The 25,609-nt window shown below is 48.6% G+C and overlaps 1 protein-coding gene across 1 annotated transcript in view; it reads right to left on the reverse strand.

The window, feature by feature from the left end:
* Window positions 1-25,356, reverse strand: part of HCK (HCK proto-oncogene, Src family tyrosine kinase) — a 29,795-nt gene extending 4,439 nt beyond the window's left edge. Inside the window, exons 1-10 of the mRNA XM_011979785.1 lie at window positions 25,233-25,356; window positions 23,641-23,683; window positions 23,186-23,285; window positions 22,281-22,379; window positions 17,571-17,674; window positions 13,411-13,560; window positions 12,911-13,063; window positions 10,970-11,149; window positions 9,145-9,221; window positions 3,820-3,973 (exon numbers count right to left, since the gene is read on the reverse strand). Coding sequence (XP_011835175.1) covers window positions 3,820-3,973; window positions 9,145-9,221; window positions 10,970-11,149; window positions 12,911-13,063; window positions 13,411-13,560; window positions 17,571-17,674; window positions 22,281-22,379; window positions 23,186-23,285; window positions 23,641-23,683; window positions 25,233-25,352 — 1,180 coding nt within the window. The 5' untranslated portion in view covers window positions 25,353-25,356. The remainder of the gene's footprint in view (window positions 1-3,819; window positions 3,974-9,144; window positions 9,222-10,969; window positions 11,150-12,910; window positions 13,064-13,410; window positions 13,561-17,570; window positions 17,675-22,280; window positions 22,380-23,185; window positions 23,286-23,640; window positions 23,684-25,232) is intronic.
* Window positions 25,357-25,609: the final 253 nt, after the last annotated feature.

Consider the following 25,609-nt stretch of genomic DNA (forward strand, 5'->3'; position numbering starts at 1 on the left):
CACTGCAAGCTCTGCCTCCCGGGTTCACGCCATTCTCCTGCCTCAGCCTCCCAAGTAGCTGGGACTACAGGCGCCCACCACCAAGCCCGGCTAATTTTTTGTGTTTTTAGTAGAGACGGGGTTTCACCGTGTTAGCCAGGATGGTCTCGATCTCCTGACCTCATGATCCACCCGCCTCAGCCTTCCAAAGTGCTGGAATTACAGTCATGAGCCAACGTGCCTGGCCCTATTTATTTATTTTTTTTGAGACAAGGTCTTGCTCTGTTACACAGGCTGGAGTACAGTGACATGATCTTGGCTCACTGCAGCCTCAACCTCCTGGGCTCAAGCGATTCTCCCACCTCAGCCTCCTGAGTAGCTGGGACCACAGGCTCACACCACCATGCCTGACTTATTTTTAAATTTTTTGTAGAGATTGCCCAGGCTGGTCTCGAACTCCTGGGCTCAAGCAGTCTGCCCATTTTGGCCTCCCAAAGTGCCGGGATTACAGTCATGAGCCACTGTGCCCGGCCTAAAATTTTTTTTTATTGTGTTATAACATACATGAAATAATATGCACAAATCTTTAATATCCATTTTGCTGCAGCTTTATATATGTATATACCCTTGTAATCACCATCAGGTTGGGGTGTAGAACATTTTCAGCAATTCAGAAGGCTCATTTCTGCCTCCTTCCAGTTAATACCCCCTTACTTAAGGTGACTGCAGGCTGTGCATGGTGGCTCATGCCTATAATCCTAGCACCTTCAGAGCCTGAGGCAGGAGGATCACTTAAGGCCAGGAGTTTGAGACCAGCCTGGGCAACACAGTGAGACACTGTTATCTACAAAAAATAAAAAAAAAATTAGCTGGGCATGGTAGCACATATCTGTAGTTTCAGGTACTCGAGAGGCTGAGGTTGGAGGATTGCTTGAGCCCAAGAATTGGAGGCTACAGTGAGCTATGCTCTCACCCCTCCACTACAGCCTGGGTAACAGAGCAAGCACTTATCTTTTTTTTTTTTTCTTTTTCCTTTTGAGATGGAGTCTCACTCTGTCACCCAGGCTGGAGTGCAATGGCACAATCTTGGCTCACTGCTGCAACCTCCGCCTCCCAGGTTCAAACGATTCTCCTGCCTCAGCCTCCCGAGTAGCTGAGGCTACAGGCACCCGCCACCACGCCTGGCTAATTTTTGTATTTTTAGTAGAGACAGGGTTTCACCATATTGGCCAGCTGGTCTCAAACTCCTGACCTTGTGATCCACCGGCCTTGGCCTCCCAAAGTGCTGTGATTACAGGCATGAGCCACTGCGCCCGGCTGCACCCGTCTCTTTAAAAAATAAATAAGACTGGCACGGCCGGGCGCAGTGGCTCAAGCCTGTAATCCTAGCACTTTGGGAGGCCGAGAAGGGCGGATCACGAAGTCAGGAGACTGAGACCATCCTGGCTAACCCGGTGAAACCCCGTCTCTACTAAAAATATACAAAAAAAAAAACTAGCTGGGCGAGGTGGCGGGCGCCTGTAGTCCCAGCTACTCGGGAGGCTGAGGCAGGACAATGGCGTAAACCCGGGAGGCGGAGCTTGCAGTGAGCTGAGATCCGGCCACTGCACTCCAGCCTGGGCAACAGAGTGACACTCCGTCTCAAAACAAAAAACAAAAAAAACAAAAAAAAACCTGGCACAGTGGCTCACGTCCATAATCCTAGCACTGCGGGAGGGTCAGGTGAGTGAATCACTTGAGGTCAGCAGTTCGAGACCAGCCTGGCCAACATGGTGAAACCCTGTCTCTACTAAAAATACAAAACTAGCCACGCATGATGGCGCGTGCTTGTAATCCCAGCTGCCTGGGAGGCTGAGGCAGGACAATCGCTTAAACCCAGGAGGTGTAGGTTGCTGTGAGCTGAGATCGCGCCAGTGCACTCCAGCCTGGGCAGCAGAGTGAGACTCCGTCTCAAAATAAATAAATAAATAAATAAATAAATAAATAAATAAATAAATAAATACTAAACTAACAGAAAATAAAGGTGACTGCAATTCTGACCTCTAGTGCTATAACATTTTTTTGCCTGTTTCTTTAATAGCGTTATGGAGATAGAATGCACAGACCATACATTTCACCCATTTAAAGTGTATAATTCTGTGGCTTTCAGAATATTCACAAAGTTGTGGATTTTAGAATATTTTCATCACATTTCCTTCCAAAAAACCCACAGAAGTCACTCCTCATTTCTCCCAACTCCCCGCTGCCAGCTGTAGGCACCAATAATCTACTTTCTGTCTCTTTAGATTTGTCTGTTCTGAGCCAGGCGTGGTGGCTCATGCCTGTAATCCCAGCACTTCGGGAGGCCGAGGCGGGCAGATCACTAGAGGTCAGGAGTTTGAGTTCAGCCTGGCCAACATGGTGAAACCCCATCTCTACTAAAAATACAAAAATTAGCCGGGCATGGTGGTGCGTGCCTGTAATCCCAGCTACTCAGGAGGCTGAGGCACGAGAATCGCTTGAACCTGGTAGGCAGAGGTTGCAGTGAGCCAAGATTGAGCCACTGCACTCCAGCCTGGGTAACAGAGAAAGACTCCATCTCAAAGAAAAGAAAAAAAAAAAAGATTGCCTGTTCTGGATTTTTCATAGAAGAGGAATTATACAATATGTCGTCTTCATGTTGACTTTCCTTTAACATAATGTTTTTAAGGGTCATCTTTGTTCTAACCTGGCATAGTACTTCATTCCATTTTATGGCCAAATAATATTCCATTGTATGGATATGCCACATTTTCTTTATCTGTTCATAAATTGGTGGACATTAAAGCGCGGTGTTTCCATTTTTTGGCTATTAGGAAGAATGCTGCCATGAATGTCCGTTTACGAGTTTTGTCTCTTTTTGGATTTCACAAAAATGGAACCAATTGGCATCTACTATTTTTTTTTTTTTGGTCTAATTTCTTTCGTTTTGATATTATACCTGTGAGAGGTACCCATTTTGGTGCATTTAGCATTGGCTTGTGCTTTTTTCTTTCTCTCTCTCTCTCTCTTTTTTTTTTTATTTGACAAGATCTTGCTCTGTAGACCAGGCTGGATGCAGTGGCACGATCATGGCTTACTGCAGCCTCGACTTCCTAGACTCAAGTGATCCTCTCACCCTAACCTCCTGAGTAGCCACAACTACAGGCATGCGCCACCATGCCTGGCTAATTTTATTTTATTTATTTATTTTTTAAATTTATTTTTTATTATTATTATACTTTAAGTCTAGGGTACATGTGCATAACGTGCAGGTTTGTTACATATGTATACTTGTGCCATGTTAGTGTGCTGCACCCATCAACTCGTGGCTAATTTTAAAATTTCTGTAGAGACTAGGTCTCCCTGTGTTGCCCAGGCTGGTCTTGAGCTTCTGGGCTCAAGCAGTCCTCCTAAAGTGCTGGGATTACAGGCGTGAGCCACTGAGCCTGGCCGGTTTGTGCTTTTTCATCACTGCGTGGTATTGTATTTTGTGAATGTACCACAGTGTATACATCCATCCTCCTGCTATGGACATCTGGATATCCTCCCATTTTTGTCTGTTATGCACAAAGCTGCTCATACCCTTAATTTCAACATATATTTGCCCACTTCCTCTAAAATCTATCAGTACTTCTCAATCTGATCTAAAATCTCCTCAAAATCTCTGGGTGAGACTCTGAAGTTTAGGACATTATCCAGAAAGATCCACCAAGCTCAAGAATGCACAGCTAATACGAGAGCAGACCCTTGCATTTTACCCATCGCTCTCACAGGTATCAACTCTCAACAATCACAACCATCCAAATGGGCAACGTGGGGCTGCTTGGCAGCGTTCCCTACCTTCCCGAGCTGTGTACTCATTGTCCTCAATGATCCGGGCCAGGCCAAAGTCAGCAATCTTACACACCAAGGATGCAGAGACCAAGATGTTGGCGGCTCGGAGGTCTCGGTGGATGTAGTTCCTCTGCTCGATGAAGGCCATGCCTTCTGCAATCTGCACCCCAAACAGAGACACCTTTGTCCTCAGACCTGGCCTACACCAAGATGGCCCCACCAGAAAGCAGCAGACAGGTGTTTAAGTGGAAGAAAATGGGAAATGTCTGCACCAGCCCTCCCTCTTTTGTCAGGAGGGCCCCAGGGCTCAGGGTGGCATTCGTCCATCAATCCATTCAGGTTAGGGGGATCCCTAAGGCCTGGGCCAGTCTGGGGGATTCTCAAGAGTTCCAAGACTTCCAGAGAGCACTTTGAAATGTTCTCAGGGAAAAAGCTATAGGACTATTTCTCTGGGACCTATTCTTCCAGGAACACACACACACGCGCGCACACACACACACACACACACACACGAACCCTAGGATACTATGAAGAGCTTTCACCTTCAACTCTCTTTCTGGGGACAACCTAGGCTCATGTCATATTCTGCTATACCTCTCCTATCTTCCTCATGCCCCAGCCTGGGTAAGGAAAATTCACCTATTTACTCAAAAGAAATCTACTGAGTGTCTTGTGGGTGCCAGACATGTTGCTTGAACAGGTGACGAGCTAGGCAAAGCCCCTACAGGTGGTAAGTACCATAAAGAAAAGATAAAATAGGTTGGGCATGGTGGCTTACACTTGTAATCCCAGTACTTTGGGAGGCCGAGGTGGGTGGATCACTTGAGGCCAGGAGTTCGAGACCAGCCTGGACAACATGGCAAAAACCCATCTCTACTAAAAATACAAAAAGAAGATGAGCGTGGTGGTGCACGCCTGTAATCCCATCTGCTCAGGGGGCTGAGACACGAGAATTGCTTGGACCCAGGAGGCAGAGACTGCAGTGAGCTGAGATCGTGCCACTGTCCTCCAACCTGGGTGACAGAGCGAGACTCTGTCTCAAAAAGAAAAAAAAATAAAACAGAGTAACAAAATATGACCTGTAGAGAGCTTTTTCAGATTGGGCGTTCAGGGAAACCTGCTTTGAGGGGGTGAGATTTTAGCAAAGATCTGAATGGTGATAATAATAAGTGTGTCCCATAAGAATATTCTAGGCAGAGAGAACATCAGGTGCAAAGGTGTGGAGGTAGGAAAGAGCTTGGGTGTTCATGGAACAGCAGAGGCCAGTGTGGCAGCAGAAGATGCCATAGAGAGAGTATGGAGAGTTGAAGTGGAGAGGAAGGCCGCCAATCATGAACTGCCTTGTAGGCCAGGAGAGGAAGGTGGGTTTTATTCTGAGCGTGCTGGGGAGATATTAGAGGCCTTCGAGCAGGAGTGTGACATGTTCTGATGTACATTTAAAGATCACCATGGCTGCTGAGTGAATAACAGATTGCGGGGAGGATTCTTATTCACGCCAGGGACCCTAGAAGCCTCTGATGAAAACACAAGGATTATATCTTGCAGACATTTTTACTTACAAGGGTTTGGACAAGAGAGGTTGAAGATGAACCCTCAGATGCCCAGAAGGCAGCACTTTTGGTTTGCAAACTGGGCTATGAGCTCTTTGAGGCAGGAATGACCATGATCTCTGTTTTACAGACATGGAACCACTTGTTCCAGATCACACCACCAGGAAAATTCTGAATGTCAGATTCAAACCAGTCTGAGGACTCCCAACCCAGTGCTTCCTGCTGCCTCTAAATAACCCAGCACTCCAGTGCTCCGGCGGACTGCAGCTGGGTGCAGTCTGATGAAATTATTCTGGAAGCCAGGGTATCTGACCAGACAGAACAATCAAAGCACCACCGGCGGGCTTCTCAAGGTCTGAGGCAAGAGGGTGGCGCACTTGCAAGGAGTGGACAGCAGGGGGCACCCGAGGCAGTTAGAATGGAGACCCATGCTTTTCTTTTTTCTTTTCTTCTTTTTTTTATTTCTTTTGAGACAGGGCCTTTCTCTGTCACGGAGTACAGTGGTGGGATCACGGCTTACTGCAACTTGTGCCTCCTAGGCTCAAGCAGTCTTCCCACCTCAGCTTCCGAAGCAGCTGATACTATAGGTGCATGCCACTATGCCAGACTAAATTTAAAAAGAACTTTTTTTTTTTTTTTTTTGAGAGAGACGAGGTCCCACTACGTTGCCCAGGGTGGGCTCAAAGGCTCCTCCTGCTTCAGCTTCCCAAAGTGCTGGGATTACAGGCCTGAGCTGTCACGCCCAAGGGAGACCCAGAGACCCAGATTTTTCAGTAAAAACTTGGAAGAGACTCTAATTTTGTTTGAAATAGTTAGATGTGGGAATGAAATGGGGATGAGGTTGCCAGGGTGGAGTGAGACAGCATCTTGGCCCTCGGAGTGTGGGAAATTTATGGGTCCTTAGATGAACAGTTAACAAAAATTATGCTAATGGAAGGCATCATAGCTTATTTATAAGATGATACTTAAACACTTACGTGACATTTACCATGTGCTTTGGAGGAGGCACTTTTGCTATCAGCCCCATTTCCACATACAAGAAAACTGAAGCCCAGAGAAATAGGTAAGTGGCCCCAGCTTACACAGCTTGCAAGTTGCGGAGCCATGGATGGAGCTCCAAAAGCGCTGCTTGGGGTCCACACTTATCTGTTATTCGGCCCAGCCTTTTTGCCTCGCTTTTCTTCTGGAGCAAGCACTAAACTAATGCCGGTAGTTACCACTGTTTGATCCTCACTGGCAGATGCCCATATGCTACTGATTTTCACAGGAGCTCAATGGGGCAGGGATGACACCCCACTTAGGAGACAGCAGAGGGTAATCGCTTAATGGCTCTGGAGCTGGACCAACTCAGCTTGAGCGCTGCAGCTCTGTGATGTCTAGCAAGTTGTGTCATCTCTCTGTACCTCACTTTTCTTCTCTGTAATAGCACCTGGTTCCAAGGGGTCATGTGAAGATGAATCCCCTAAGCCTACGTCAAAGGCTCAGTAGAGTGTTTGGCACATAGTTAAGTATTTATTTCAAGAGTGGCTCCCAGTGCTCCCAGTGGGGGAAAGTGGCACTCAGAGAGGTTAAGCAACTTGCTCGAAGCTACACAGGCAGAGGTGAGATCAAAACAAAACTCTATGTTACTCCTAAGCCCAGATGCTAATAGTGTTGCTTCTCAAGGATTTGCTGACTGAATGAATAACGAGTAGGTTTATTGGGCCCAGGTGCAGGTTGATAAGGTGGTGAGATTTCATGACCCCCAAATAGGGTGCCTTGAAACTTGGTTTTGCTTCCAAAGGGAGTCACAGCATCAGAGCTGGAAGGACCTGCAGAGCTCTTCAAACTGAATCCTATGGATGCCTCAAGGTTGTATGGGTGGGGGAGACAAAAGAAAGGCCACAGATAAGCCCCCACTCTGCTTCAGTCAGAGCAGCTCTGTTTTGACCTGTTTGTATATATGCAGCTACTGCGTAACATTTCGACCACAGAGCTGTGACCACAAAAACACCACACGCGTGGTCCAGTTCTCTCATTTCCACCTGCTGCTCCAAGCTGCCTCTCTGAGTCTGGAGGTGAAGACCAAGGCCCCAGGTGGGCTCCTTTCTGTCCCTGGGCTCTGAATCTACCTCTGCTTCTGGACAGATGAAGGCCCAGAACCTCTTTTCCTTCCTTGGTTTGTTTTCCCCTCTGTGAAATGGGGAGAGTGGCTCTTGCCCAGTCCATAACTGCTGCCCAGCAGGGTTTCTGCTTGTTCGAAGATGACAATTTAGCAACAAACCAGTCTATTGTCTCCCAGAGGACCTGGCCCATTGGAGTGAAAACACATTTCCATATGCCTCTGGCATTCCAGGCTCTGAAAATAGGGTCTTTTGTTACACTTTGTGGTGTCCTATGGGCCCCTGGAATTTGCATACTCAAATGAGCCTTGCCCTTGGCATCTCCAGCAGGCCCAGCTGAGGCCCAGGCAGAGTCTCACTCAACTCCAACCACCCTCTGGGCTCCTGCTGAGTAGGCTGAACTCCTTCACCTACTTTTGCACAGGTTGTTTCTTTTGTCTAGAAGACCCTTCCCTTTTCTCTTCATTTATTGAACTTCTACTCTTCCTTCAGGCTCAGCCTAGAGGCCACTTCCTCCAGGAAGCATTCTCTGATTGCTCCTGGACCAGGCTAAATGCTCTAGCTATGCACTCTAATACTACCCAGTCCTTACACTCTGTTTTTCCATACATCGGAGAGAGAATGAGAGAGGACAGAAGTAAAAAACTGCTCAGGCTGGGGGTGAGAGGAGCTGCAAGAGGCATGGGGAACATGAGAAAGAAAATGAGGTTTTCAGCAGTGTTTCTGCAATTTGCGAACATCATTTACTTTGTTAGCTACTGTGCTGTTTTGACTCAGCCAGGACCACTTGGGTCATGGTCCCTAAGAAATTCGGTTATTTAATACCCATCTTCCCTTCTGGACTGTGAACTCTATTAGGACAGGAACATTTTCATTTTGTTCACTGCTATATCCCCCATAATTAGCACAGTAACTTATGCAAGCCACTTGACCACACTGGGGCTCAGTTTCCGCATCTGTACTTTACTTCTGCTCTATGCCTCAATTTCCTGTTCTGTAAAATGGGTTGATAATTACCTACCTGTGGCCAGACTGTTATATCGGTGGAGGGGGCATCCCTGGGATTTGTGTTCTTGGTCAGTCCCCTCCCACACTGATTCTGGGCATGGCTATGTGACTTGGCCAATGGGCCATTAGCAAGCCTGATGCAGGCAGAGGCTTAATGACAGCCTGCTCATGAAGGCTTGGCTCCTGGTCCAGCTCCGTTTTGGAACCCAGCTGCTGCGCCGTGAAGAAGCTCAGGCTGGGTGATTGGGTGGTTAGGGGCCATGTGGAGGCTGAGCCATGTCTTGAACATTCTAGCCTGGGCAAGTGCCAACAGGATGCATCCGCACCTCACTTTACCACAACAAGCAGAAGAACCACCCAGCTAAACCCCAGGCAACCCACAGGATCATGAGAAATAACAATTGTTGTTGTTTCAAGCTACTAGGACTTGGGTGGTTTGTTATGCCAAAATAGATAACAAAAATCCCAGCCTATAAAACTTATAGGATGATTAAATGAATGAATACATGTATAATAAAATACATGCAAAAAGCATAGTTTTATACTGAGCTCTCAATACATTTTACCCATTATTATTACTGCTGTCATCATAGTATGTGGTCAGTAAATATTTGGCAAATAAAAAAACTGAATTCCTGTTTTCCTTCCCCGTTTCCTTGTTAGGCTCTCACCTGGGCTGAGAAATCAATGAGTTTTGGCAAGGGCTGCTTGCTGCCCTCATCACTTTTCAGAAAGTCCAGCAGGCTTCCTATATGGGGGAGAAGGGAGGAACATTTACTACTTTTACTATTTAATGGCAAAAACCACAATTACTTTTGCACCAATCTAATACTTTAGTGTGTGGTGAAGATTTTTCACAGTAGATTTAAATACAAATATTTGTTTGCAATTCCTAGTGTTTGAGAAAGAGAATTTGAGTTTTTGTGAAGTGACTTTTTGATTGCTAGATGAATTCTGGGACTGAGACAGCCCCTGAGCCTGGATGGCCGGGATCATGCCTTCACAGGACTGGCATAATTGCACAGTTAAAATGAAAAAGGCTTGAGGTTTCAAATCGCCCTAAATGGGATTGTGTGAGATGATTCTGTTTATCAAAAACTGGGCAGAGTGGCTAGGCATGAGGCTCACACCTGTAATTCCAGCACTTTAGGAGGCTGAGGCGAGAGGATCACCTGAGGCCAAGAGTTTGAGACCAGCCTGGGCAACATAGAAAGACCCCATCTCTAGAAGAAATTTACAAATATATATGTTAGGCCAGGCTCAGTGGTTCATGCCTGTAATCCCAGAGCTTTGGGAGGATCACTTGAGCCCAGGAGTTTGAGACGAGCTGGGGCAAGATGGCGAGACCCTGTCTCTAGAAAAAAATTTTAGAAGCTGGGCATGGTGGCTCACGCCTGTAATCCCAGCACTGTGGGAGGCTGAGGCAGGCAGATCACGAGGTCAGGAGATCGAGACCATCCTAACACGGGGAAACACCGTCTCCACTAAAAATACAAAAAAATTGGCCAAGCATGGTGGCAGGCGCCTGTAGTCCAGCTACTTGGGAGGCTGAGGCAGGAGAATGGCGTGAACCCGGGAGGTGGAGCTTTCATTGAGCCGAGATCGCACCACTGCACTCCAGCCTGGGGAACAGAGTGAGACTCCGTCTCAAAAAAAAAAAAAAAAAAAATTTTTTTTGGGGATGAGCTGGATGTGGTAGGGCATGCCTATAGTCCCAGCTACCGGGGAGACTAAGTCGGGAGGATCCTGGAGCCTCAGAGTTTGAGGGTACAGTGAACTATGATCATGCCACTGCACTCCAGCCTGGGCAGGCAGAGGGCAACCGTGTCTCTAAAAATAAATAAGTAAATAAATAAATAAAGTTAGCTGAGTGTGGTGGCATGGGCCTGTGGTCCCAGCCACTCGGGGGGCTGGGGTGGGAGGATCACTTGAGCCCGGGAGTTATGATTGCACCACTGCCTGAGTAACAGAGTAAGACCTGTCCCTAAAAAACAAACAAACAAAAAATGTCAGGGGTTGAAAATGGTTGTGAAACAGTGGCCTAAAAAATTCCCTGAGAAATCCTGAGTTGTGGCAGGGTGGGGGTAGGTGCAGAACTGCTGCTTTGCCAGCTCCCTCTCCCAGGGCATTGGCAAGTACAGGGAAGGCGACTGATGCAGGAGAGTGGCACCCCCATCACCCCCACCACACCCTGGCCCCTAAGGCTCACTGTGAACCATAAGCCCCTTCTCCCACCACCCAGGAGTATTCTGGCCCCATTCCCTTCTCCTGGTAGCCCCTTGTTCTCCCTTCCCCAGTGACCCCTTAACATGATTTCACCGCACTAACCAGAAGGGCTGAATTGTTGCATATTAGATTCTCAATGAGTACCTGTTGGAAGAGCTCCTGGCCAGATTGGGGCCATCTCAAGGGCAAGAACCATGTCCAAGCTACCCTTGAGCCCGCAATTGACCAGTATAGGCCACAGCCTGCACCCCCAGCCCCAGCGTGCAGCACCTTTGGCCATGAACTCCGTGATGATGTAGATGGGCTCCTTGGTGACCACTGCATGAAGTTTGACTAGCTTGTCATGCTGTAGAGTTTTCATCAGGTTGGCCTCTGCCAGGAAGGCCTCCACCGACATGCTCCCTGGCTTCATTGTCTTCACTGCCACCTTGGTGTGCTTGTTGTAGGTGGCTGGAGGGGGATAGAGAGCAGGGAAGGTGATCAGAGCCCACTGGTCTCCCTTACCTCCCTAGAAGGCCCAGCTGCAGACCTGCCTCCTCCAGAAAGCCTTTCCTGCTCATCTCAACTCTCAGAGAGGGAAGCGAAGTCATGGGCTTAGGCCTCAGACAAATGTGGGTTGAAAGGCGGGTTCACCACCTCCCAGCTGCGCACACTAGGGCAAGTCGCTTAACCTCTCTAAGCAGGTGTGAGATGTGCTTCCTCAGCTTCCTCATCTGTAAAGTGGAAATGGTAAGCCTTGCCTTTGAAGTACTGTTGCAAGGATTTAAAAATAGCTTTAAAATACCGCTCAGGTTATGTCACATACACACACTGCTCACTTTAATCTTAACATTTTCTTAAATAAATGCCAGACTTACTATGACTCCCAGGCCCTGCATGGCCCAGACTCGTCCTCCTCTCTAGCCTCATCAGCCACTAAACTCCCCTTCCCTTTTACGTGCCAGTCACCCTGCAGGTCACTCAGTCCCTCAAGCACCCAACTCCCCTCCCACCACAGGGATTTGGCACATGCTGTTCCCTCACCTCACCCCACCCTGCTTCATTTGGTGGTTCTTGTCAGTTTTACACTTGCTTGGGTTTCCATTTTGCCTTGGCTTCCAGGAAGCTCCAATCTAGAACCGTGGGCTTCCTGTAGTAGGAGTCTAGGGCCTTATATGATATTTTTGGCTTTCCAATCTCACCACTCAGATCTGTCTTACCTTCCTTTCCATATTTTCTTTTTTGTCAAATTCTTTTTAATTTTATTATTATTTTTTAGACAGAGTCTCACTCTGTGTCCCAGGCTGGAGTGCAGTGATGTGATCTTGGTTCCCTGAAACCTCCACCTCCTGGGTTCAAACGATTCTCCTGCCTTAGCCTCCTGTGTAGCTGGGATTACAGGCTCCCATCACCACGCCTGGCTAATTTTTGTATTTTTAGTAGAGATGGGATTTCACTATATTGTCCAGGTTTGTCTCAAACTGCTGACCTCAAGTGGTCCACTCACCTCGGCCTCCCAAAGTGCTGGGATTACAGGTGTGAGCCACCGTGCCCGGCCTTGCATGCAGCAGAATCTCAATAAATATAGTCAAAATACATGGATTTTAAACTTATTTTATCTGGCTGAGTTGTTTGCATCCCTGTAAATTGTCTTCGCTCCCATCTGGAACATAGTGGAGTATTAACACAGCAGGGTCCCCACACTGGGCTGGGCACTGCCTCTACCCCACACCCCTGCAAAGCAGGCAATGTTGTTTTTAAGTCCTTAGGGAAAATCAGCAGTTGTAAGATGTGCTTTTCTGATTTTCCCACAAGACCCTAACAGTGCTGGGCACACAGTAGGTGCTCAGAATAACCTGTTCATCAGTTGCCTGGAAATCTGCAAGCTGCATTTCCCCATTCTTAATTTTCAGTCATCTGAAAAGGTCTCTGGTTATCTCATTCCTAAACTATTAGGCAGTCCCCACTCCGTATGAGGGAGGGATTCCTCATCCGTGACACCTGCTTCCCAGAAGGAAGTTTCTGATCCCTACAGGACTGGTCTCAAAGGCAAATCAGTGTTTGCACAGCAAGACAATTTGGTTTGCTATCAGAGAACTGCTTCTTTATGGCTATTATTTAAATCTCCACTTCTGCTGCATTCCCACTTCGCCATAAGGTGTTCCTAGAAGCAAGCAACCTCCCTCTCCCCTCCACCCGCTGGCCCTGTGGGCTCTGGCCCTGGGTCCTTACCCATCCAGACTTCCCCAAACTGCCCAGCTCCAAGTTTCTTCTCCAGCTTGAGGGATTCCCGAGGGATCTCCCAGGCATCTTTCTCCCAAGGCTTCTGGGGCTTGGAAGACATGCAGGGCACCGACAGTTTCTGGCAGAGCCCATCGCTCCCCTCTGGAACAGAGTCCCTGGTCAATTGAGAGCAACAAGCACCGAGCCAGCCAGCCAGAGGTTGCTCCTCGGAGGCCGCCCTGCCTGGCCCACTGGATCTGTCCAGTGTTCCACCTGGTGGCCACCATCAGAGACATTCCCAAGCAAGCAGAGTGTGACGGGGTGCCACCTCTACATCCTGGTCACCCCACCCTCCTGCTCAACAGTCCTAAGCCTTCAGAAGCACCTGTCTGGGGATGGCCAGGAAGAACACAGCAGGTCTCAGGGGCTGCAGTGCATCCATGACTAGGAGTCTCCAGGACCATCGCAGTGGGGATGCCGCCGCCCCCCGCCCCCGGGGTGGGACTCACTCTTGTAGTGGTCCACCAGCTCCTGCAGGGTGCTGAAGGTGCTTCGGGGGGATATGTAGAAGCCCCCGTTGTCCAGGGTCCGGATTTTGTAATGTTTCACAGTATCTCCCTGCCGAGGGTCGTAGTCTCGCACGGACAAAGAGTAGCTTCCTGAATTGACCAAAGAGAAACCCCTCAGAATGGCATCTTGGAGGCCTGCCATCTTGCATTAGCACTCTCACACCCCATAAGGCTACCGCTCGCACCTCGGCAGAAGTGCACGAGGGTCTGAGTGGGCTGTGGGAGTCAGGCATCCTGGGCTCTCATCCAGGCTCTACCACACCCCTCCGTGAGACCTTGGCCACGTGACTATGTCACCTCTCTATGCCTCATTTTCCTCATCTGTAAAATGGGAATAGTTTTCATGCCTCCCTACCTGATCCTATTGCCTGATGGCTAAAAGAAGTACCCCTGTAAACTACTTGGAAACTGAACACTCTGCAAATGTTGGCTATCATCATCATCTTCTTCATTATTTCTGATCTATTGATCCATCTTTCTATCATCTACCCTACAAAAAACCAAGAAACCATACTGTACTTTTTACTTTTTCATAAGAACTCAGGCTATGACTTTTCTGGAAAAAATCCAGAAATCCAGTTCAGTTATTGAAATATGAACACGCTGTGGTAGGCTCAATAATGGTCCCTCAAGACGCTCATGCCCTAAACCCTGGAACCTGGGAATATGTTACCTTACATGGTAAAAGGGACTTTAGATATGTGATTAAGTTAAGGATATGGAGATGGAGGGATTATTCCAGATGATCCAGGTAGCCCCAGTGTAATCACTTGGGTCCTTTTAGAGGGAGGTAGGAAGGTGAAAGTGGAAGAGGTGAAGATGGAAACAAGAGCTTGGACAGATGTCAGGAAGGGGCCATGAGCCAAGGAATGCTGTAGTCTCTGGAAGCTAAAAAAGGCAAGAAAATGAGTTCTCCCCTGAAGCCCCCAGAAGGAACCAGCCCTGCTGATATTTTGAGCCCAGTGAGGTCAGACCACTGATCCCCAGAACTGTTAGAGAATAGACGGATGTTGTTTTAAGCTAGTAAGTTTGTATTAATTTGTTACAGCAGCAATGGGAACCTAACATACATATTAGGCTAGTGCAAAAGTAATTGCAGTTTTTGCCATCGAAAGTAGTGGAAAAAACTGAAATTACTTTTGCACCACCCTATATTATCACATAGAGCAGAAACACATAAGTCTTTCAGATCATGACCACTGTTTTGCCGTTTGTCAGCTGAGTGCCCTTGGGCAAGTTATTAGTCCTTATGTCTCAGTTTTCTCTACCATGATAATAGCACAATGTCATAGGATTTGGGGAAGTTTAAACTTTTTTTTTTTTTTTTTTTTTTGCGTTGGAGTCTCACTCTGTCACCTGGGCTGGAGTGCAGTGGTGCAATCTTGGCTCACTGCAACCTCTGCCTCCCAGGTTCAAGTGATTCTCCTACCTCAGCCTCCTGAGTAGCTGGGATTACAAGCATGTGCCACCATGCCCAGCTAATTTTTGTATTTTTAGTAGAGATGGGGTTTCGCCATGTTGGCCAGGCTGGTCGCCAACTCCTGAGCTCAGGTGATCCACCTGCCACAGCCTCCAAAAGTGCTGGGATTACAGGCTTGAGCCACCTCACCTGGCCAGTTTATACTGTTGAATGAATAATAGTTTACCATACATGCCAGGCAAGTTCAAAGCACTCTGTGTAAATGAACAATGAATGAATAAGAATAATATTCATTATAATGAATTATAACTATATAAATTATATTATTTATTTAATGAATGAATAACTTCCTGGGGTAGGGGTTTTATAATATCATCATCCTCACTTATAGATGAGGAAACTGAAGCCCAGAGAGGTGAAGTAACTCACCCACAGTCACACAGCTCGTAAGTGGCACAGCTGGGATTCAAATCCAGGCAGCTGGCTCCAGAGCTGCTCTTAGCCACTCTGTCCCAGTTGTGGGTGAGACTGGCTTGGTTGCCGCTGGATGGGGCGTGGCAGGATCCAGGAAGCAGCAGGGTGGGATTCAGGGGCCTCATGCTGCAACTGTTATTAAATAGGCTACACTTCCCACCATGTCCCATCTCAGAGGGCTGTGAAAGCTGGACCAGGCTCATTTTCCTGCCCCACAGATCTGTGATGGTTTCTTTGATTTCTCTGCCCTTGTCTGCAGAATGGACCAGCCCAAGCCAAAAGCTGTCCTGGGCACAGCTAGAGAGGAGAAGCGCTGGGCTGTGCACAGCTTTGTCTTTTTGTCTCCTTTCTTTTTCCCCCTGGGAGCTTGAACAGGGCTCGCTGGGTGGGAGGAGGCAAAGCCCTAGCATTTACTGAGCTGCCACACTGACTGTGGGTAGCGTTATCCTAGCCACATAAAAGCGTCGCCAGTTCAGATAGCTGAGGGTCAGGTAGAAGGCCACACGAGGAACACGCCTTTAATTAGTGTCCCCAAATCTGTTTGCTTCAGGGTACTGTGAGGTCACATTTTATACAATGTACTTGGCTTATTTGAGTCAAGCAGTTGTGAACCTAAATAGTAAAGGTGGACTTAGCGCATGAAATCTGAAATCCACAAGAATCCTACTGATGTTCATTGCTTTGAGGCAATGAGCCTCAATCAATGCCAGTTTAAGCTACGTGATGTTTTCCAGGCCTGTTCTTGCCATCCATGTACCCAACCAGCATGAATCCACCCTTGCAGCACAGAAATTCCAGGAAGCTGGTCACCTGATATTAAAACTTCCAAAAGCTTCCAAGGAGCATTTTCAGCAGAGTCCCAGAGAAGGCTGGCTTGATTCTCTTCTGGTGACCTCATCCTACCTCATTTCCTTACAGAGGAAGGAAAGGAGGAAAGAGGCTTGTGGATAAGATATACTGTAATAGGTATTTTATTTTATTTTTTTAGAGACGGGGTCTTGCTCTGCTGCCCAGGCTGGAGTCCAGCGGCTCCATTATGGCTCACTGCAGCCTTGAACTCCTGGACTCGAGAGATCATCTGACCTCACCCTTGCAAGTACTGGGGAGTACAGATGTGCGCCACCACACTTGGCTAATTTTTCAAATTTCTCGTAGAGATGGGGTCTCATTATGTTGCCCAGGCTGGTCTCAAACTTTTGGGCTTAAGTAATCCTCCTGCCTTGGCCTCCCCTACTTGGTCTCTTATGGGTATTTAAAAACAAAACAAAACAAAAAACAATTCTGATACTTTGTAATCCTGACACTTTGGAAGGCTGAGGTAGGCAGATTGCTTGAGTCCAGAAGCTCGAGACCAGCCTAGGCAACATGGCAAAACCCCATCCCTACTAAAAAGAAAGAAAGACAGACAGATAGAAAGACAGAAAGAAAAGATTAGCCAGTGTGGTGGCACCTACCTGAAGTCCCAGCTACTCAGGAGACTGAGATGGGAGATCATTTGAGCCCAGGAGGCAGAAGTTGCAGTGAGGTGAGATTGTGCCACTGCATCCCAGCCTGGGCAACTGAGTGAGACTCTGTCTCAAACAGAACAAAACAGGCTGGGCGCAGTGGCTCACACCTGTAATCCCAGCACTTTGGGAGGGTGAGGGGGTGGATCACAAGGTCAGGAGATCAAGACTATCCTGGCCAACATGGTGAAACCCCGTCTCTACTAAAAATACAAAAATTAACTGGGCTTGGTGGCAAGTGCTTGTAATCCCAGCTACTTGGGAGGCTGAGGCAGGAGAATCGCTCAAACCCGGGAGGCGGAGGTTGCAGTGAGCCGAGATCGCGTCACTGCACTCCGGCCTGGCAACAGAGCGAGACTCTGTCTCAAAAAACAAAACAAAACAAAAACCAAAACAAATGAAAAACCAAGTTAGTGAAGATCAAGCTTCAGCTGGATGTTTCTTTGTTTTCAGGGCCTAAGCCACATGGCACTAGTGCCACTGACCTAAACTGGCAGCTGTGGGGAATTAGAAGGGCCAAGCCAGGCACAGAGCCTCAACCCTCCCTGGCTCAGGTGGTCAAGAGCAGGAGAAACCTGGCAGCCACAGCACCCGGTTGGGTTTTTCAGCCTTTGCTAAGGCATTTTCCAAGCGAAGGGTGGTGGCCAGTCCCACCTGGGGCACCTCTGCAGGGAGGACAGTGTGGGGAGGGCTGGTGTCACCTTTAGTGGTCTCGCTATCCCGGATCATGAAGGAGCCCAGCATGTTGCCGGGAGCCAGGAGTTGGCGCTCTGCGTCCTTCCGGCTGATGCCCTTGAAGAACCACCTGATGGAAAAGGGAGGGGACAAATGTGAACCCGGGGTCGTGCAGTCCTGTCCTGCCTACACAGGGTGCCTGTGGCCATGCAAGTCCCAGGGGGATGTCAGGATACAGAGGGTCTGGCTTCCTGCAGCATCAGTTTTACTCAAGGATTTTTTGGGGAGAGAGGGGAAAGGAGCCATTCTTTTGATATCCAAATAGACGTTTTACCAAGGTGAATCCTGTTTGCTGAGACTGAAGCCTATGCAATTTGGAGCAGGGGAGCTTCCTTTAAGAAAAATAATATGGCATTCCAAGTGCAAAAAGCTGACGGGTCATTCCAGTGCCGCTTGCTGTGAGGGACAGGAAGACAGAGTGGAAACAGACAGCAGTCTTAACCAACTGTGGTCAAAGTCTTACTTTTGCAGATTTCACAAGCATACAAGATCCTTCTTGGGACCTTGGAAACCTGTGAAGGGCCTGAGTTTTGTTAGCTTTACAACCAATCCTCCTCTGCATATACAGAGTTGAATGTAAAGTTGGCATGAACTTCTAAGCTACAACGTGAGATTGGAAAGAATTTTATACTTAGGATCATGTCCTGGGATCTTTTCTTCATTCTTCCTGAGTATTGGAGATATTTGGGTGGAAAAGTTCAAGCAGCAGCAGCTGAATCCATTCTCACCTTCACTAGGGTGTGGAGCAGTTGGAAAAAAGCCGCAGACCTGACTGACCTCAGCCCACCTTGGCCCTGCCACAAACCTGCAGTCTGACTTTGAGCAAGTTCCCTTCCTCTTTGGGCCTTTGGTTCCTCTGTTATCAACTGGGGAGAAAGTTAACATCTATCTTGCTGTCTACCCAACAGCTCTATGGAGTTGTCACCTGTATCATTCCTTTTTTTTTTTTGAGACCGAATCTTGCTCTGTCACCCAGGCTGGAGTGCGGTGGCATGATCTCGGCTCACTGCAACCTCTGCTTCTTGAGTTCAAGCAATTCTTTTGCCTCAGCCTCCCAAGTAGCTGGGATTACAGGCATGCACCACTACACCCAGCTACTTTTTGTAATTTTAGTAGAGACGGGGTTTCACCATGTTGGCCAGGCTGGTCTCGAACTCCTGACCTCAGGTGATCCACCCACTTCGGCCTCCCAAAGTGATGGGATTACACGTGTGAGCCACTGCTCCCGGCCCCATTTTATGGATGATGAAATTGAGGAACAGAGAGGGCAAGTAATTTGCCTAGAGTCACACAGCTGGGAAGTTGCAGAGGCAGGATTTGAAGCTAGGCAGTCTAACTCCAGAACCCGAGATCTTAATCACCATGCTATGTTGCCCATCTACCTTCTTTGCTTTCATGTTGTAAAGTGACTTGTGCCATGGTAAAATATTCAACAATGTAAAAGTAAGAACTGTCTCCCTGACAATTCTGCTCCTAGGAAGTTATCCCATGTATCTTGCACAAGGGAGAAATGACATATACACCAGGAGATTCACTGCAGTACATGCCTGGAAATAACTTAAGAGACCACAGTATGGGGCAGAGGTTAAATGGACGGTAGGACATCTACAGGACAGACCCCCTGTGGTATAAAAAGGAAGGAGATGTCCGGGAGCAGTGACTCACGCCTATAATCCCAGCACTTTGGTAGGCCGAGGCAGGCGGGTCCCCTGAGGTCTGGAGTTGGAGACCAGCCTGACCAACATGGAGAAACCCTGTCTCTATTAAAAATACAAAATTAGCCAGGCATGGTGGTGCATGCCTGTAATCCCAGCTACTTGGGAGGCTGAGGCAGGAGAATCGCTTGAACCCGGTAGACGGAGGTTGCAGTGAGCCGAGATCGCACCATTGCACTCCAGCCTGGGCGACACAGTGAAACTCCTTCTAAAAAAAAAAGGAACGAGGTGCTGCATGGAAGGTCTGAACGAGAGGTATGGAACAGTGTGTGTGGTATCTACCACTTGTGTGAGACAAGTGGGAAGAGATGTCTGTTCTTATATAAGGAAGAAGCATCTGGGAGGACTCACGAGAAACTGGTTGCTTCTGGGGAGGGGTTGGGGACAGGGTGGGAAGAAGACTTTTCACTCTCTCTTCTGCATGCTTCCCCACATTTGCATTTTGAAACATTTGAAAGTATTGCCTATTTCAAGGGGGAATGAGAGAAACTAAGATTCCATCCCGCCCTGATTCCCAAGGTCCCAGTTGTGCTCCCCAGAGGCAACCTCTGTTAGCAGTTTCTTGATTCAGACACAAGGACCCCTGAGTGCCCTGAAGACAGATATGTGTATTCATTTTTAATTTTTATTATTGTTTTTTGAGATAGAATCTCGCTGTGTTGTCCAGGCTGGAGTGCATTGGCATGATCTCGGCTCACTGCAACCTCTGCCTCCCAGATCAAGCGAATCTCGTGCCTCAGCCTCCGAGTAGCTGGGATTACAGGCGCCCGCCATCACACCTGGCTAATTTTTGTACTTTTAGTAGAGGCAGGGTTTCACGATGTTGGCCAGGCTGTTCTCGAACTCCTGACCTCAAGTGATCTGCCTGCCTCGGCCTCCCAAAGTGCTGGGATTACAGGTGTGAGCCTCCGCGCCTGGCCAGATATGTGTATTTAGATCAGTGGTTCCCAAGCTGGGTCCCGGGAGCAGCAGCAGCAGCAGCTACCTCACCCAAGAACCTGTTAGAAATGCACATTCGGAATCTGACAGTGGGGCCCCGGAAAGCACTTATTAGCCAGCAATCCGGGCGATGCTGATGCTGCTCGTGTCTGAGAACCCCCCACCTAGGTTATTTTGCCTTTGTTTGCAAATGATAACCCCCCATTCATGTTGTCTACACTCTGCATTTTCCACTTAGCAATTATGTTGCCTTTGAGAAATAATACCAGCCATGCCTCCTCCAAGGTTGCTGCAAGGACCACATGAGGTGACCCAGGCATTCTGTAAGTGTTCAGACCCTGGAGTGGAGAAACAGAAGGGGATGACCCAGGGCAAAGCCTGGAAGAAGGAGAGAGAAGCAGCTCAGAGCCCCCAGTTCCATGATCACTAAGAAGGGATGGCATTATTATTATTATTTTTTCTTTTGACAGAATATCGCTCTTGTCCCCCAGGCTGGAGTGCATTTTTCGGCTCACTGCAACCTCTGCCTCCCGGGTTCAAGTGCTTCTCCTGCCTCAGCCTCCTGAGTAGCTGGGACTACAGGTGTGCACCACCACACCCAGCTACTTTTTTTGTATTTTTAGTAGAGATGGGGTTACACCATGTTGGTCAGGCTGGTCTCAAACTCCTGACCTCAGGTGATCTGTGTGCCTTGGCCTCCCGAAGTGCTGGGATTACAGGTGTGAGCCACCATGCCCAACCAGAAGGGGGTGGCTTTAGAGTGGGAAAAGCCCAGACATTTTCATTTTTAACAGGCAAGCATCCCAAACCCATAGTACCATCTAACTAGAAAGAGGAGGCAGAAGAGACAAAATAATGGGAACTGTCATTTGTCAACTTTTGATTGGCTGGTTTTTAATGGGATGTACTGCCACCCCTCAGTGTAGTCATCTTTTTAGTCATCAACCTCATCCACCATACAGAGAACATCTCCAGTGGGGAGCCCCATCTGAGTCATCTTGTATCCCTGGAATAGGGAATCAACAGGTATCTGTTGGATGATGGATGGATGGATGGATGAATGGATGGATGGATGGGTGGATGGATGGATGATTGAAGTATATTTTTAGAGTCAAACTAGACACGAGAAGAACCCACAGCCAAGAACGATGGGTTACGGGGAGCTCCTTGAGGGTAGGGAGATATCTTATTTGTTTCCACAGCCCTTAGCCTGGCACAGGGCTTGAAGAGTCATGGGCATGTGTTTGTCGAATGAATCAAATGAGGGATGGTCCAGGTGCAGTGGTTCAGGCCTATGATCCCAGCACTTTGGGAGGCTGAGGCGAGAGGATCACTTGAGCCAGGGAGTTTGAGACCAGCCTGGGCAACATAGGGAGACTAAAAAATTAGCTGGGCATGGTGATGCACACTTGTAGTCCCAGCTACTAGGGAGGCTGAGGTGGGAGGATCACCTGAGCCTGGGGAGGCTGAGGTTGCCGTGAGCTGTGATGGTGCTACTGCATTCCAGCCTGGGCAACAGAGTGAGACCCTGTCTCAAAACAAAACAAAACAACAAATGAGGGATGACTGGCCAGGTGTGAGCTGTCTCACCTCTCCAGAGACCCTTCTTGGCAAGACCATATGCTTCATTCAACAATATTTGTTGAGCACTGACTGCCTGCCAGCCTGTGCCGAGGATGCAGCAGCAGACAAAGTCCCCGCTCTCACCAGCTCTCTTCCTTGCAGGGCAGGCAGAGAATGCACGTATAACCAACCAAAGAAACAAGGTCGTTTTGCTAGTAAAACATGTTCAGAAGGGAATAAAACAGGTTTCCACAAGACAGAGTCACAGCGGGGACCCACTTTAGCCTCTCTTCCCTGACTGGAAGGATGAAACCTGAAGGAAGAGAAGGAGCCAGTCAAACCCAGAGTCCTGGGAAGAGTATGTGCCAGGCAGTGGTACAGTGTGTGCAGAGGTCTTGAGTTGCAAACAAGGCTGACTTTGCTTGACTCTTTCTGGAAGGTAGGAAATAGGATACTTACTCCTCTGTCTCCAGAGAGTCAACGCGGGCGACATAATTGCTTGGGATGTAGCCCTCCTTCCGGGTGGCCAGGGATCGAGCCTTCCACCACTCCCCAGATCTGAGGGACAGGAGGGAGTAAAGGTGTTAGGGGCAGAAGGATCATTCTCCAGTCTCCTCAAGCTCCCTAGCATTGACCTAGAAAATCCCCTGCCTCCAGAAAGCCAGTAGGGTAAGGGACAGGGCTGTGACTATGTCAGCCCCCCAGCATGTGCCCATGATTAGGGTAGGGATCCTTACGACAGTTCCTGTTGTGCATCTGAGGGTCTGGAATCACCCTGTCCACAGCCCAGAGCCCTGGGTCTCTGGCTCCACTCCTCTTCCCTGGACTTGTAACTTTGGTCTTATTAGCTATACCCATGGCAGGGTCCTGCGCCCATGGAGACTCAGAATGGTTCAGCTGGGGCTGATAATAGGGGAGAGTGGGCTTGGGGGTCCAACCAGGCATGACCTCTCCCATTCTCGGGATTCAGCACATCCTGGACACTATACCCACGATGGTGAAGGCTGTAGGAGATCGGAGGTGGAAAACTCAGAGATCCAAGGATTTCCGAATGTAAGGTCACCTTGATGGGGCCTGGTCCACAGGTAAAAACCGTTGGCTTAATCACAGGAGCCCTAGGAAGGCTTCCCTGAGAAAGCTTCACCTGTTCATCCCAGGCTGGACGTGCACTCTTAGTAAGTGCACAATCCCCTTCATCCAGGTTGAGAGCAAACCCTTCCTCCACTGTTGTGATTAGCTTCTCTTTAGACATTTGTACCCAGGATAAGATGGCCCATCTATCAGGTTCTTTATGGAAGCACAAAAGAGCACATAGTTGAGTAGAGGAGGCAGGTTTGTCTTAGGGGAGTGGGATGGGGACTCACTCCTCTAGGACGACCATCTGGTCCCCCTTCTGGAAGCTGAGGTCTTCGTGGTGAATGGCCTCATAATCATACAGGGCAACCACGATGATGTCCTCAGAGCCTGTTGGAAAGGGAGACACACGGAGGGTGAGGTTTCATCTAAGTACATCCACAGCCCTGGGTGACCCTCGCCTGGCACCTGGCACAGCTCCGCACCCATCAATATATGGCTCCTAGTATAAGTAGGCATCTCACCATGCTGGGTGTGATTCTCAAGTTTAAAGCTAAATATGTTTTGTTCATGTTACTAAACAGCGTTCTAGAAACACAATAGCCTGTGCAAAGTACTTCAGAGGAAATTTCGGGGATTCTCAATGAGGGTTTGACTGTTTGGGATTTTTGCCTCAAGCTGAGTGAGCCTAGTGGAATCCTCTGCAGGACACGTGACTCCACTGCATCTGCTGGGAGATACTTACCCTCCCCAGTTCCTGGTGTGTTCCTGTTGTTGCTATTAGGCCCCTGTGGGGAAGAAATGGGAGAAGGGTATGAATCTGACCAATGTGTGGGGACCCACGGAAGGTCTGTGTTGAGGATACCCAAGAGCATCTTACCCTAGCCCTGTATGTCATGGGAGGAGGCCCACATAGGGCAGGGGACATGCCTGGCACCACACAGCACATTAGGGGCAGAGCCAGCAAACAAAATGATCCAGGTTTTTTGTTTTTTGTTTTTGTTGTTGTGTGAGATGGAGTCTCACTCTGTCACCCAGGCTGGAGTGCAGTGGAGTGATCTCAGCTCACTGAAACCTCTACCTCCCGGGTTCAAGTGATTCTCCTGCCTCAGCCTCCCGAGTAGCTGGAATTACAGGCGCACGCCACCATGCCCAGCTAATTTTTTGTATTTTTAGTAGAGACGGGGTTTCACCATGTTGGCCAGGCTGGTCTCGAACTCCTGACCTCAGGTGATCCACCCGCCTCGGCCTCCCAAAGTGCTGGGAGAGCCACCGTGCCCAGCCAGAATCCAGGTTTCTTGAGTTGTGGCCTTGGCCTTCCGTCTTGGACACACTGGGGGTTGCTGCTTGACCCCTCCCCTCAAAACACAGTGAGGGGGTTGGTCCGGATCAGTGTTTTCTGACTACATTTGAAGAAATCATAGGCCCACCAATGATTTATAGTTCATAAATAAAGGCTCCATTATGTATGTGAAACAATCTAAGTGTCCATGCAAAGGGGAAATGACACCTAAACTGTGGTGTTCTAAGCAACTTCTTCTTTTTTTTTTTTTTTTTAAAGAGACAGGGTCTCCCTGTATTGCGCAGGTTGGAGTGCAGTAGTGTGATCATAACTCATGCAGTCTCGAACTCCTGAGCTCAAGCAGTCCTCCCGCCTCAGCCTCCCAAAATGCTGGGAGTACAGGTGTGAGCCACTGCGCCTGGTCTGTGGTTTCATTTTTGAGAAGAATGTATTTGTGTGTCACACAGTAGGATTATTGTGCGGATTAGGGTGCTAATAACCGTAAAGGCTTAGAACAGTGCTTGGTTCATAGTCAGCTCTGCATAAACATAAAAGAAGTTGGTAAATACCTCTCCTAGCATGACTGCTTCTCTTTTTACAACTCTTGCTGTTGTTCCTGCTGCTACTCTTGGTCTTATACTCGTGCAATTATGGTTGGTACTATTACTATGACAATTGTTACTGTATTTTTGCAGTGCTGCTGATACTACCATTATGTGGTCACTTCAGCTGCTATCATGACTAGTCACTCATTATTCTCAGCATTGCTTTTGCTTCTGCCCAGGCCCAAGGCCTGAGATGCTCACTCAACCTGTTTGGTGGAGCCCAGGCTGACGGGTCAAACCTGGGCTGCAGGAAAAGAGAGGTGACTTCCTTGTCCCTATGCATGCTGGCACTGCATCCCAGAGAGTCCAGTCGGGTCACTGTTGGTGGCCAGTCAGCTCCCTTTCACTCCAAGCTCACCCTGCCCAGCCTTGGGAAGACAGGAGGCTGTTAGGGCAATGTTGGGGCAGCATCCGGCAGCCCACAGGGAAACTGGGACCTCCCCTACTCACCGGCTTGATGGTGGATGTGGGATCCGGCACATACACAGGGCAGTGTGGGTTGGCGCTGGTTTCAGTTTTTGAGAATGTATTGCCTCCGGCCTGGAGGAACTTGGACTTCATGCACCCCATCCTGCAGCAGACAGAAGGGAGGTGAGCCCCGGTTACCAAGAGCCTCATGCGGGGAAGTCTTCTGATGCTGGCATTCCAGGTCTCCTACCCCCGGACTGGCTCCCACTGGCCTTCCCAGTCTTAACTCCCCTTCTAGCTCCAAGCACCCTCATCATCCCCACACAGAACCCACTCCATCCTTGCCACCTCTGGGCTTCCCCATGTCCACGTGCCATAGCACTGGCCCAGGGCTGACAAGCTGTCATTGTCATGGGTAC

Source organism: Mandrillus leucophaeus, unplaced genomic scaffold (genome assembly GCF_000951045.1).
Source record: "Mandrillus leucophaeus isolate KB7577 unplaced genomic scaffold, Mleu.le_1.0 Scaffold206, whole genome shotgun sequence".
NCBI lineage: Eukaryota > Metazoa > Chordata > Mammalia > Primates > Cercopithecidae > Mandrillus > Mandrillus leucophaeus.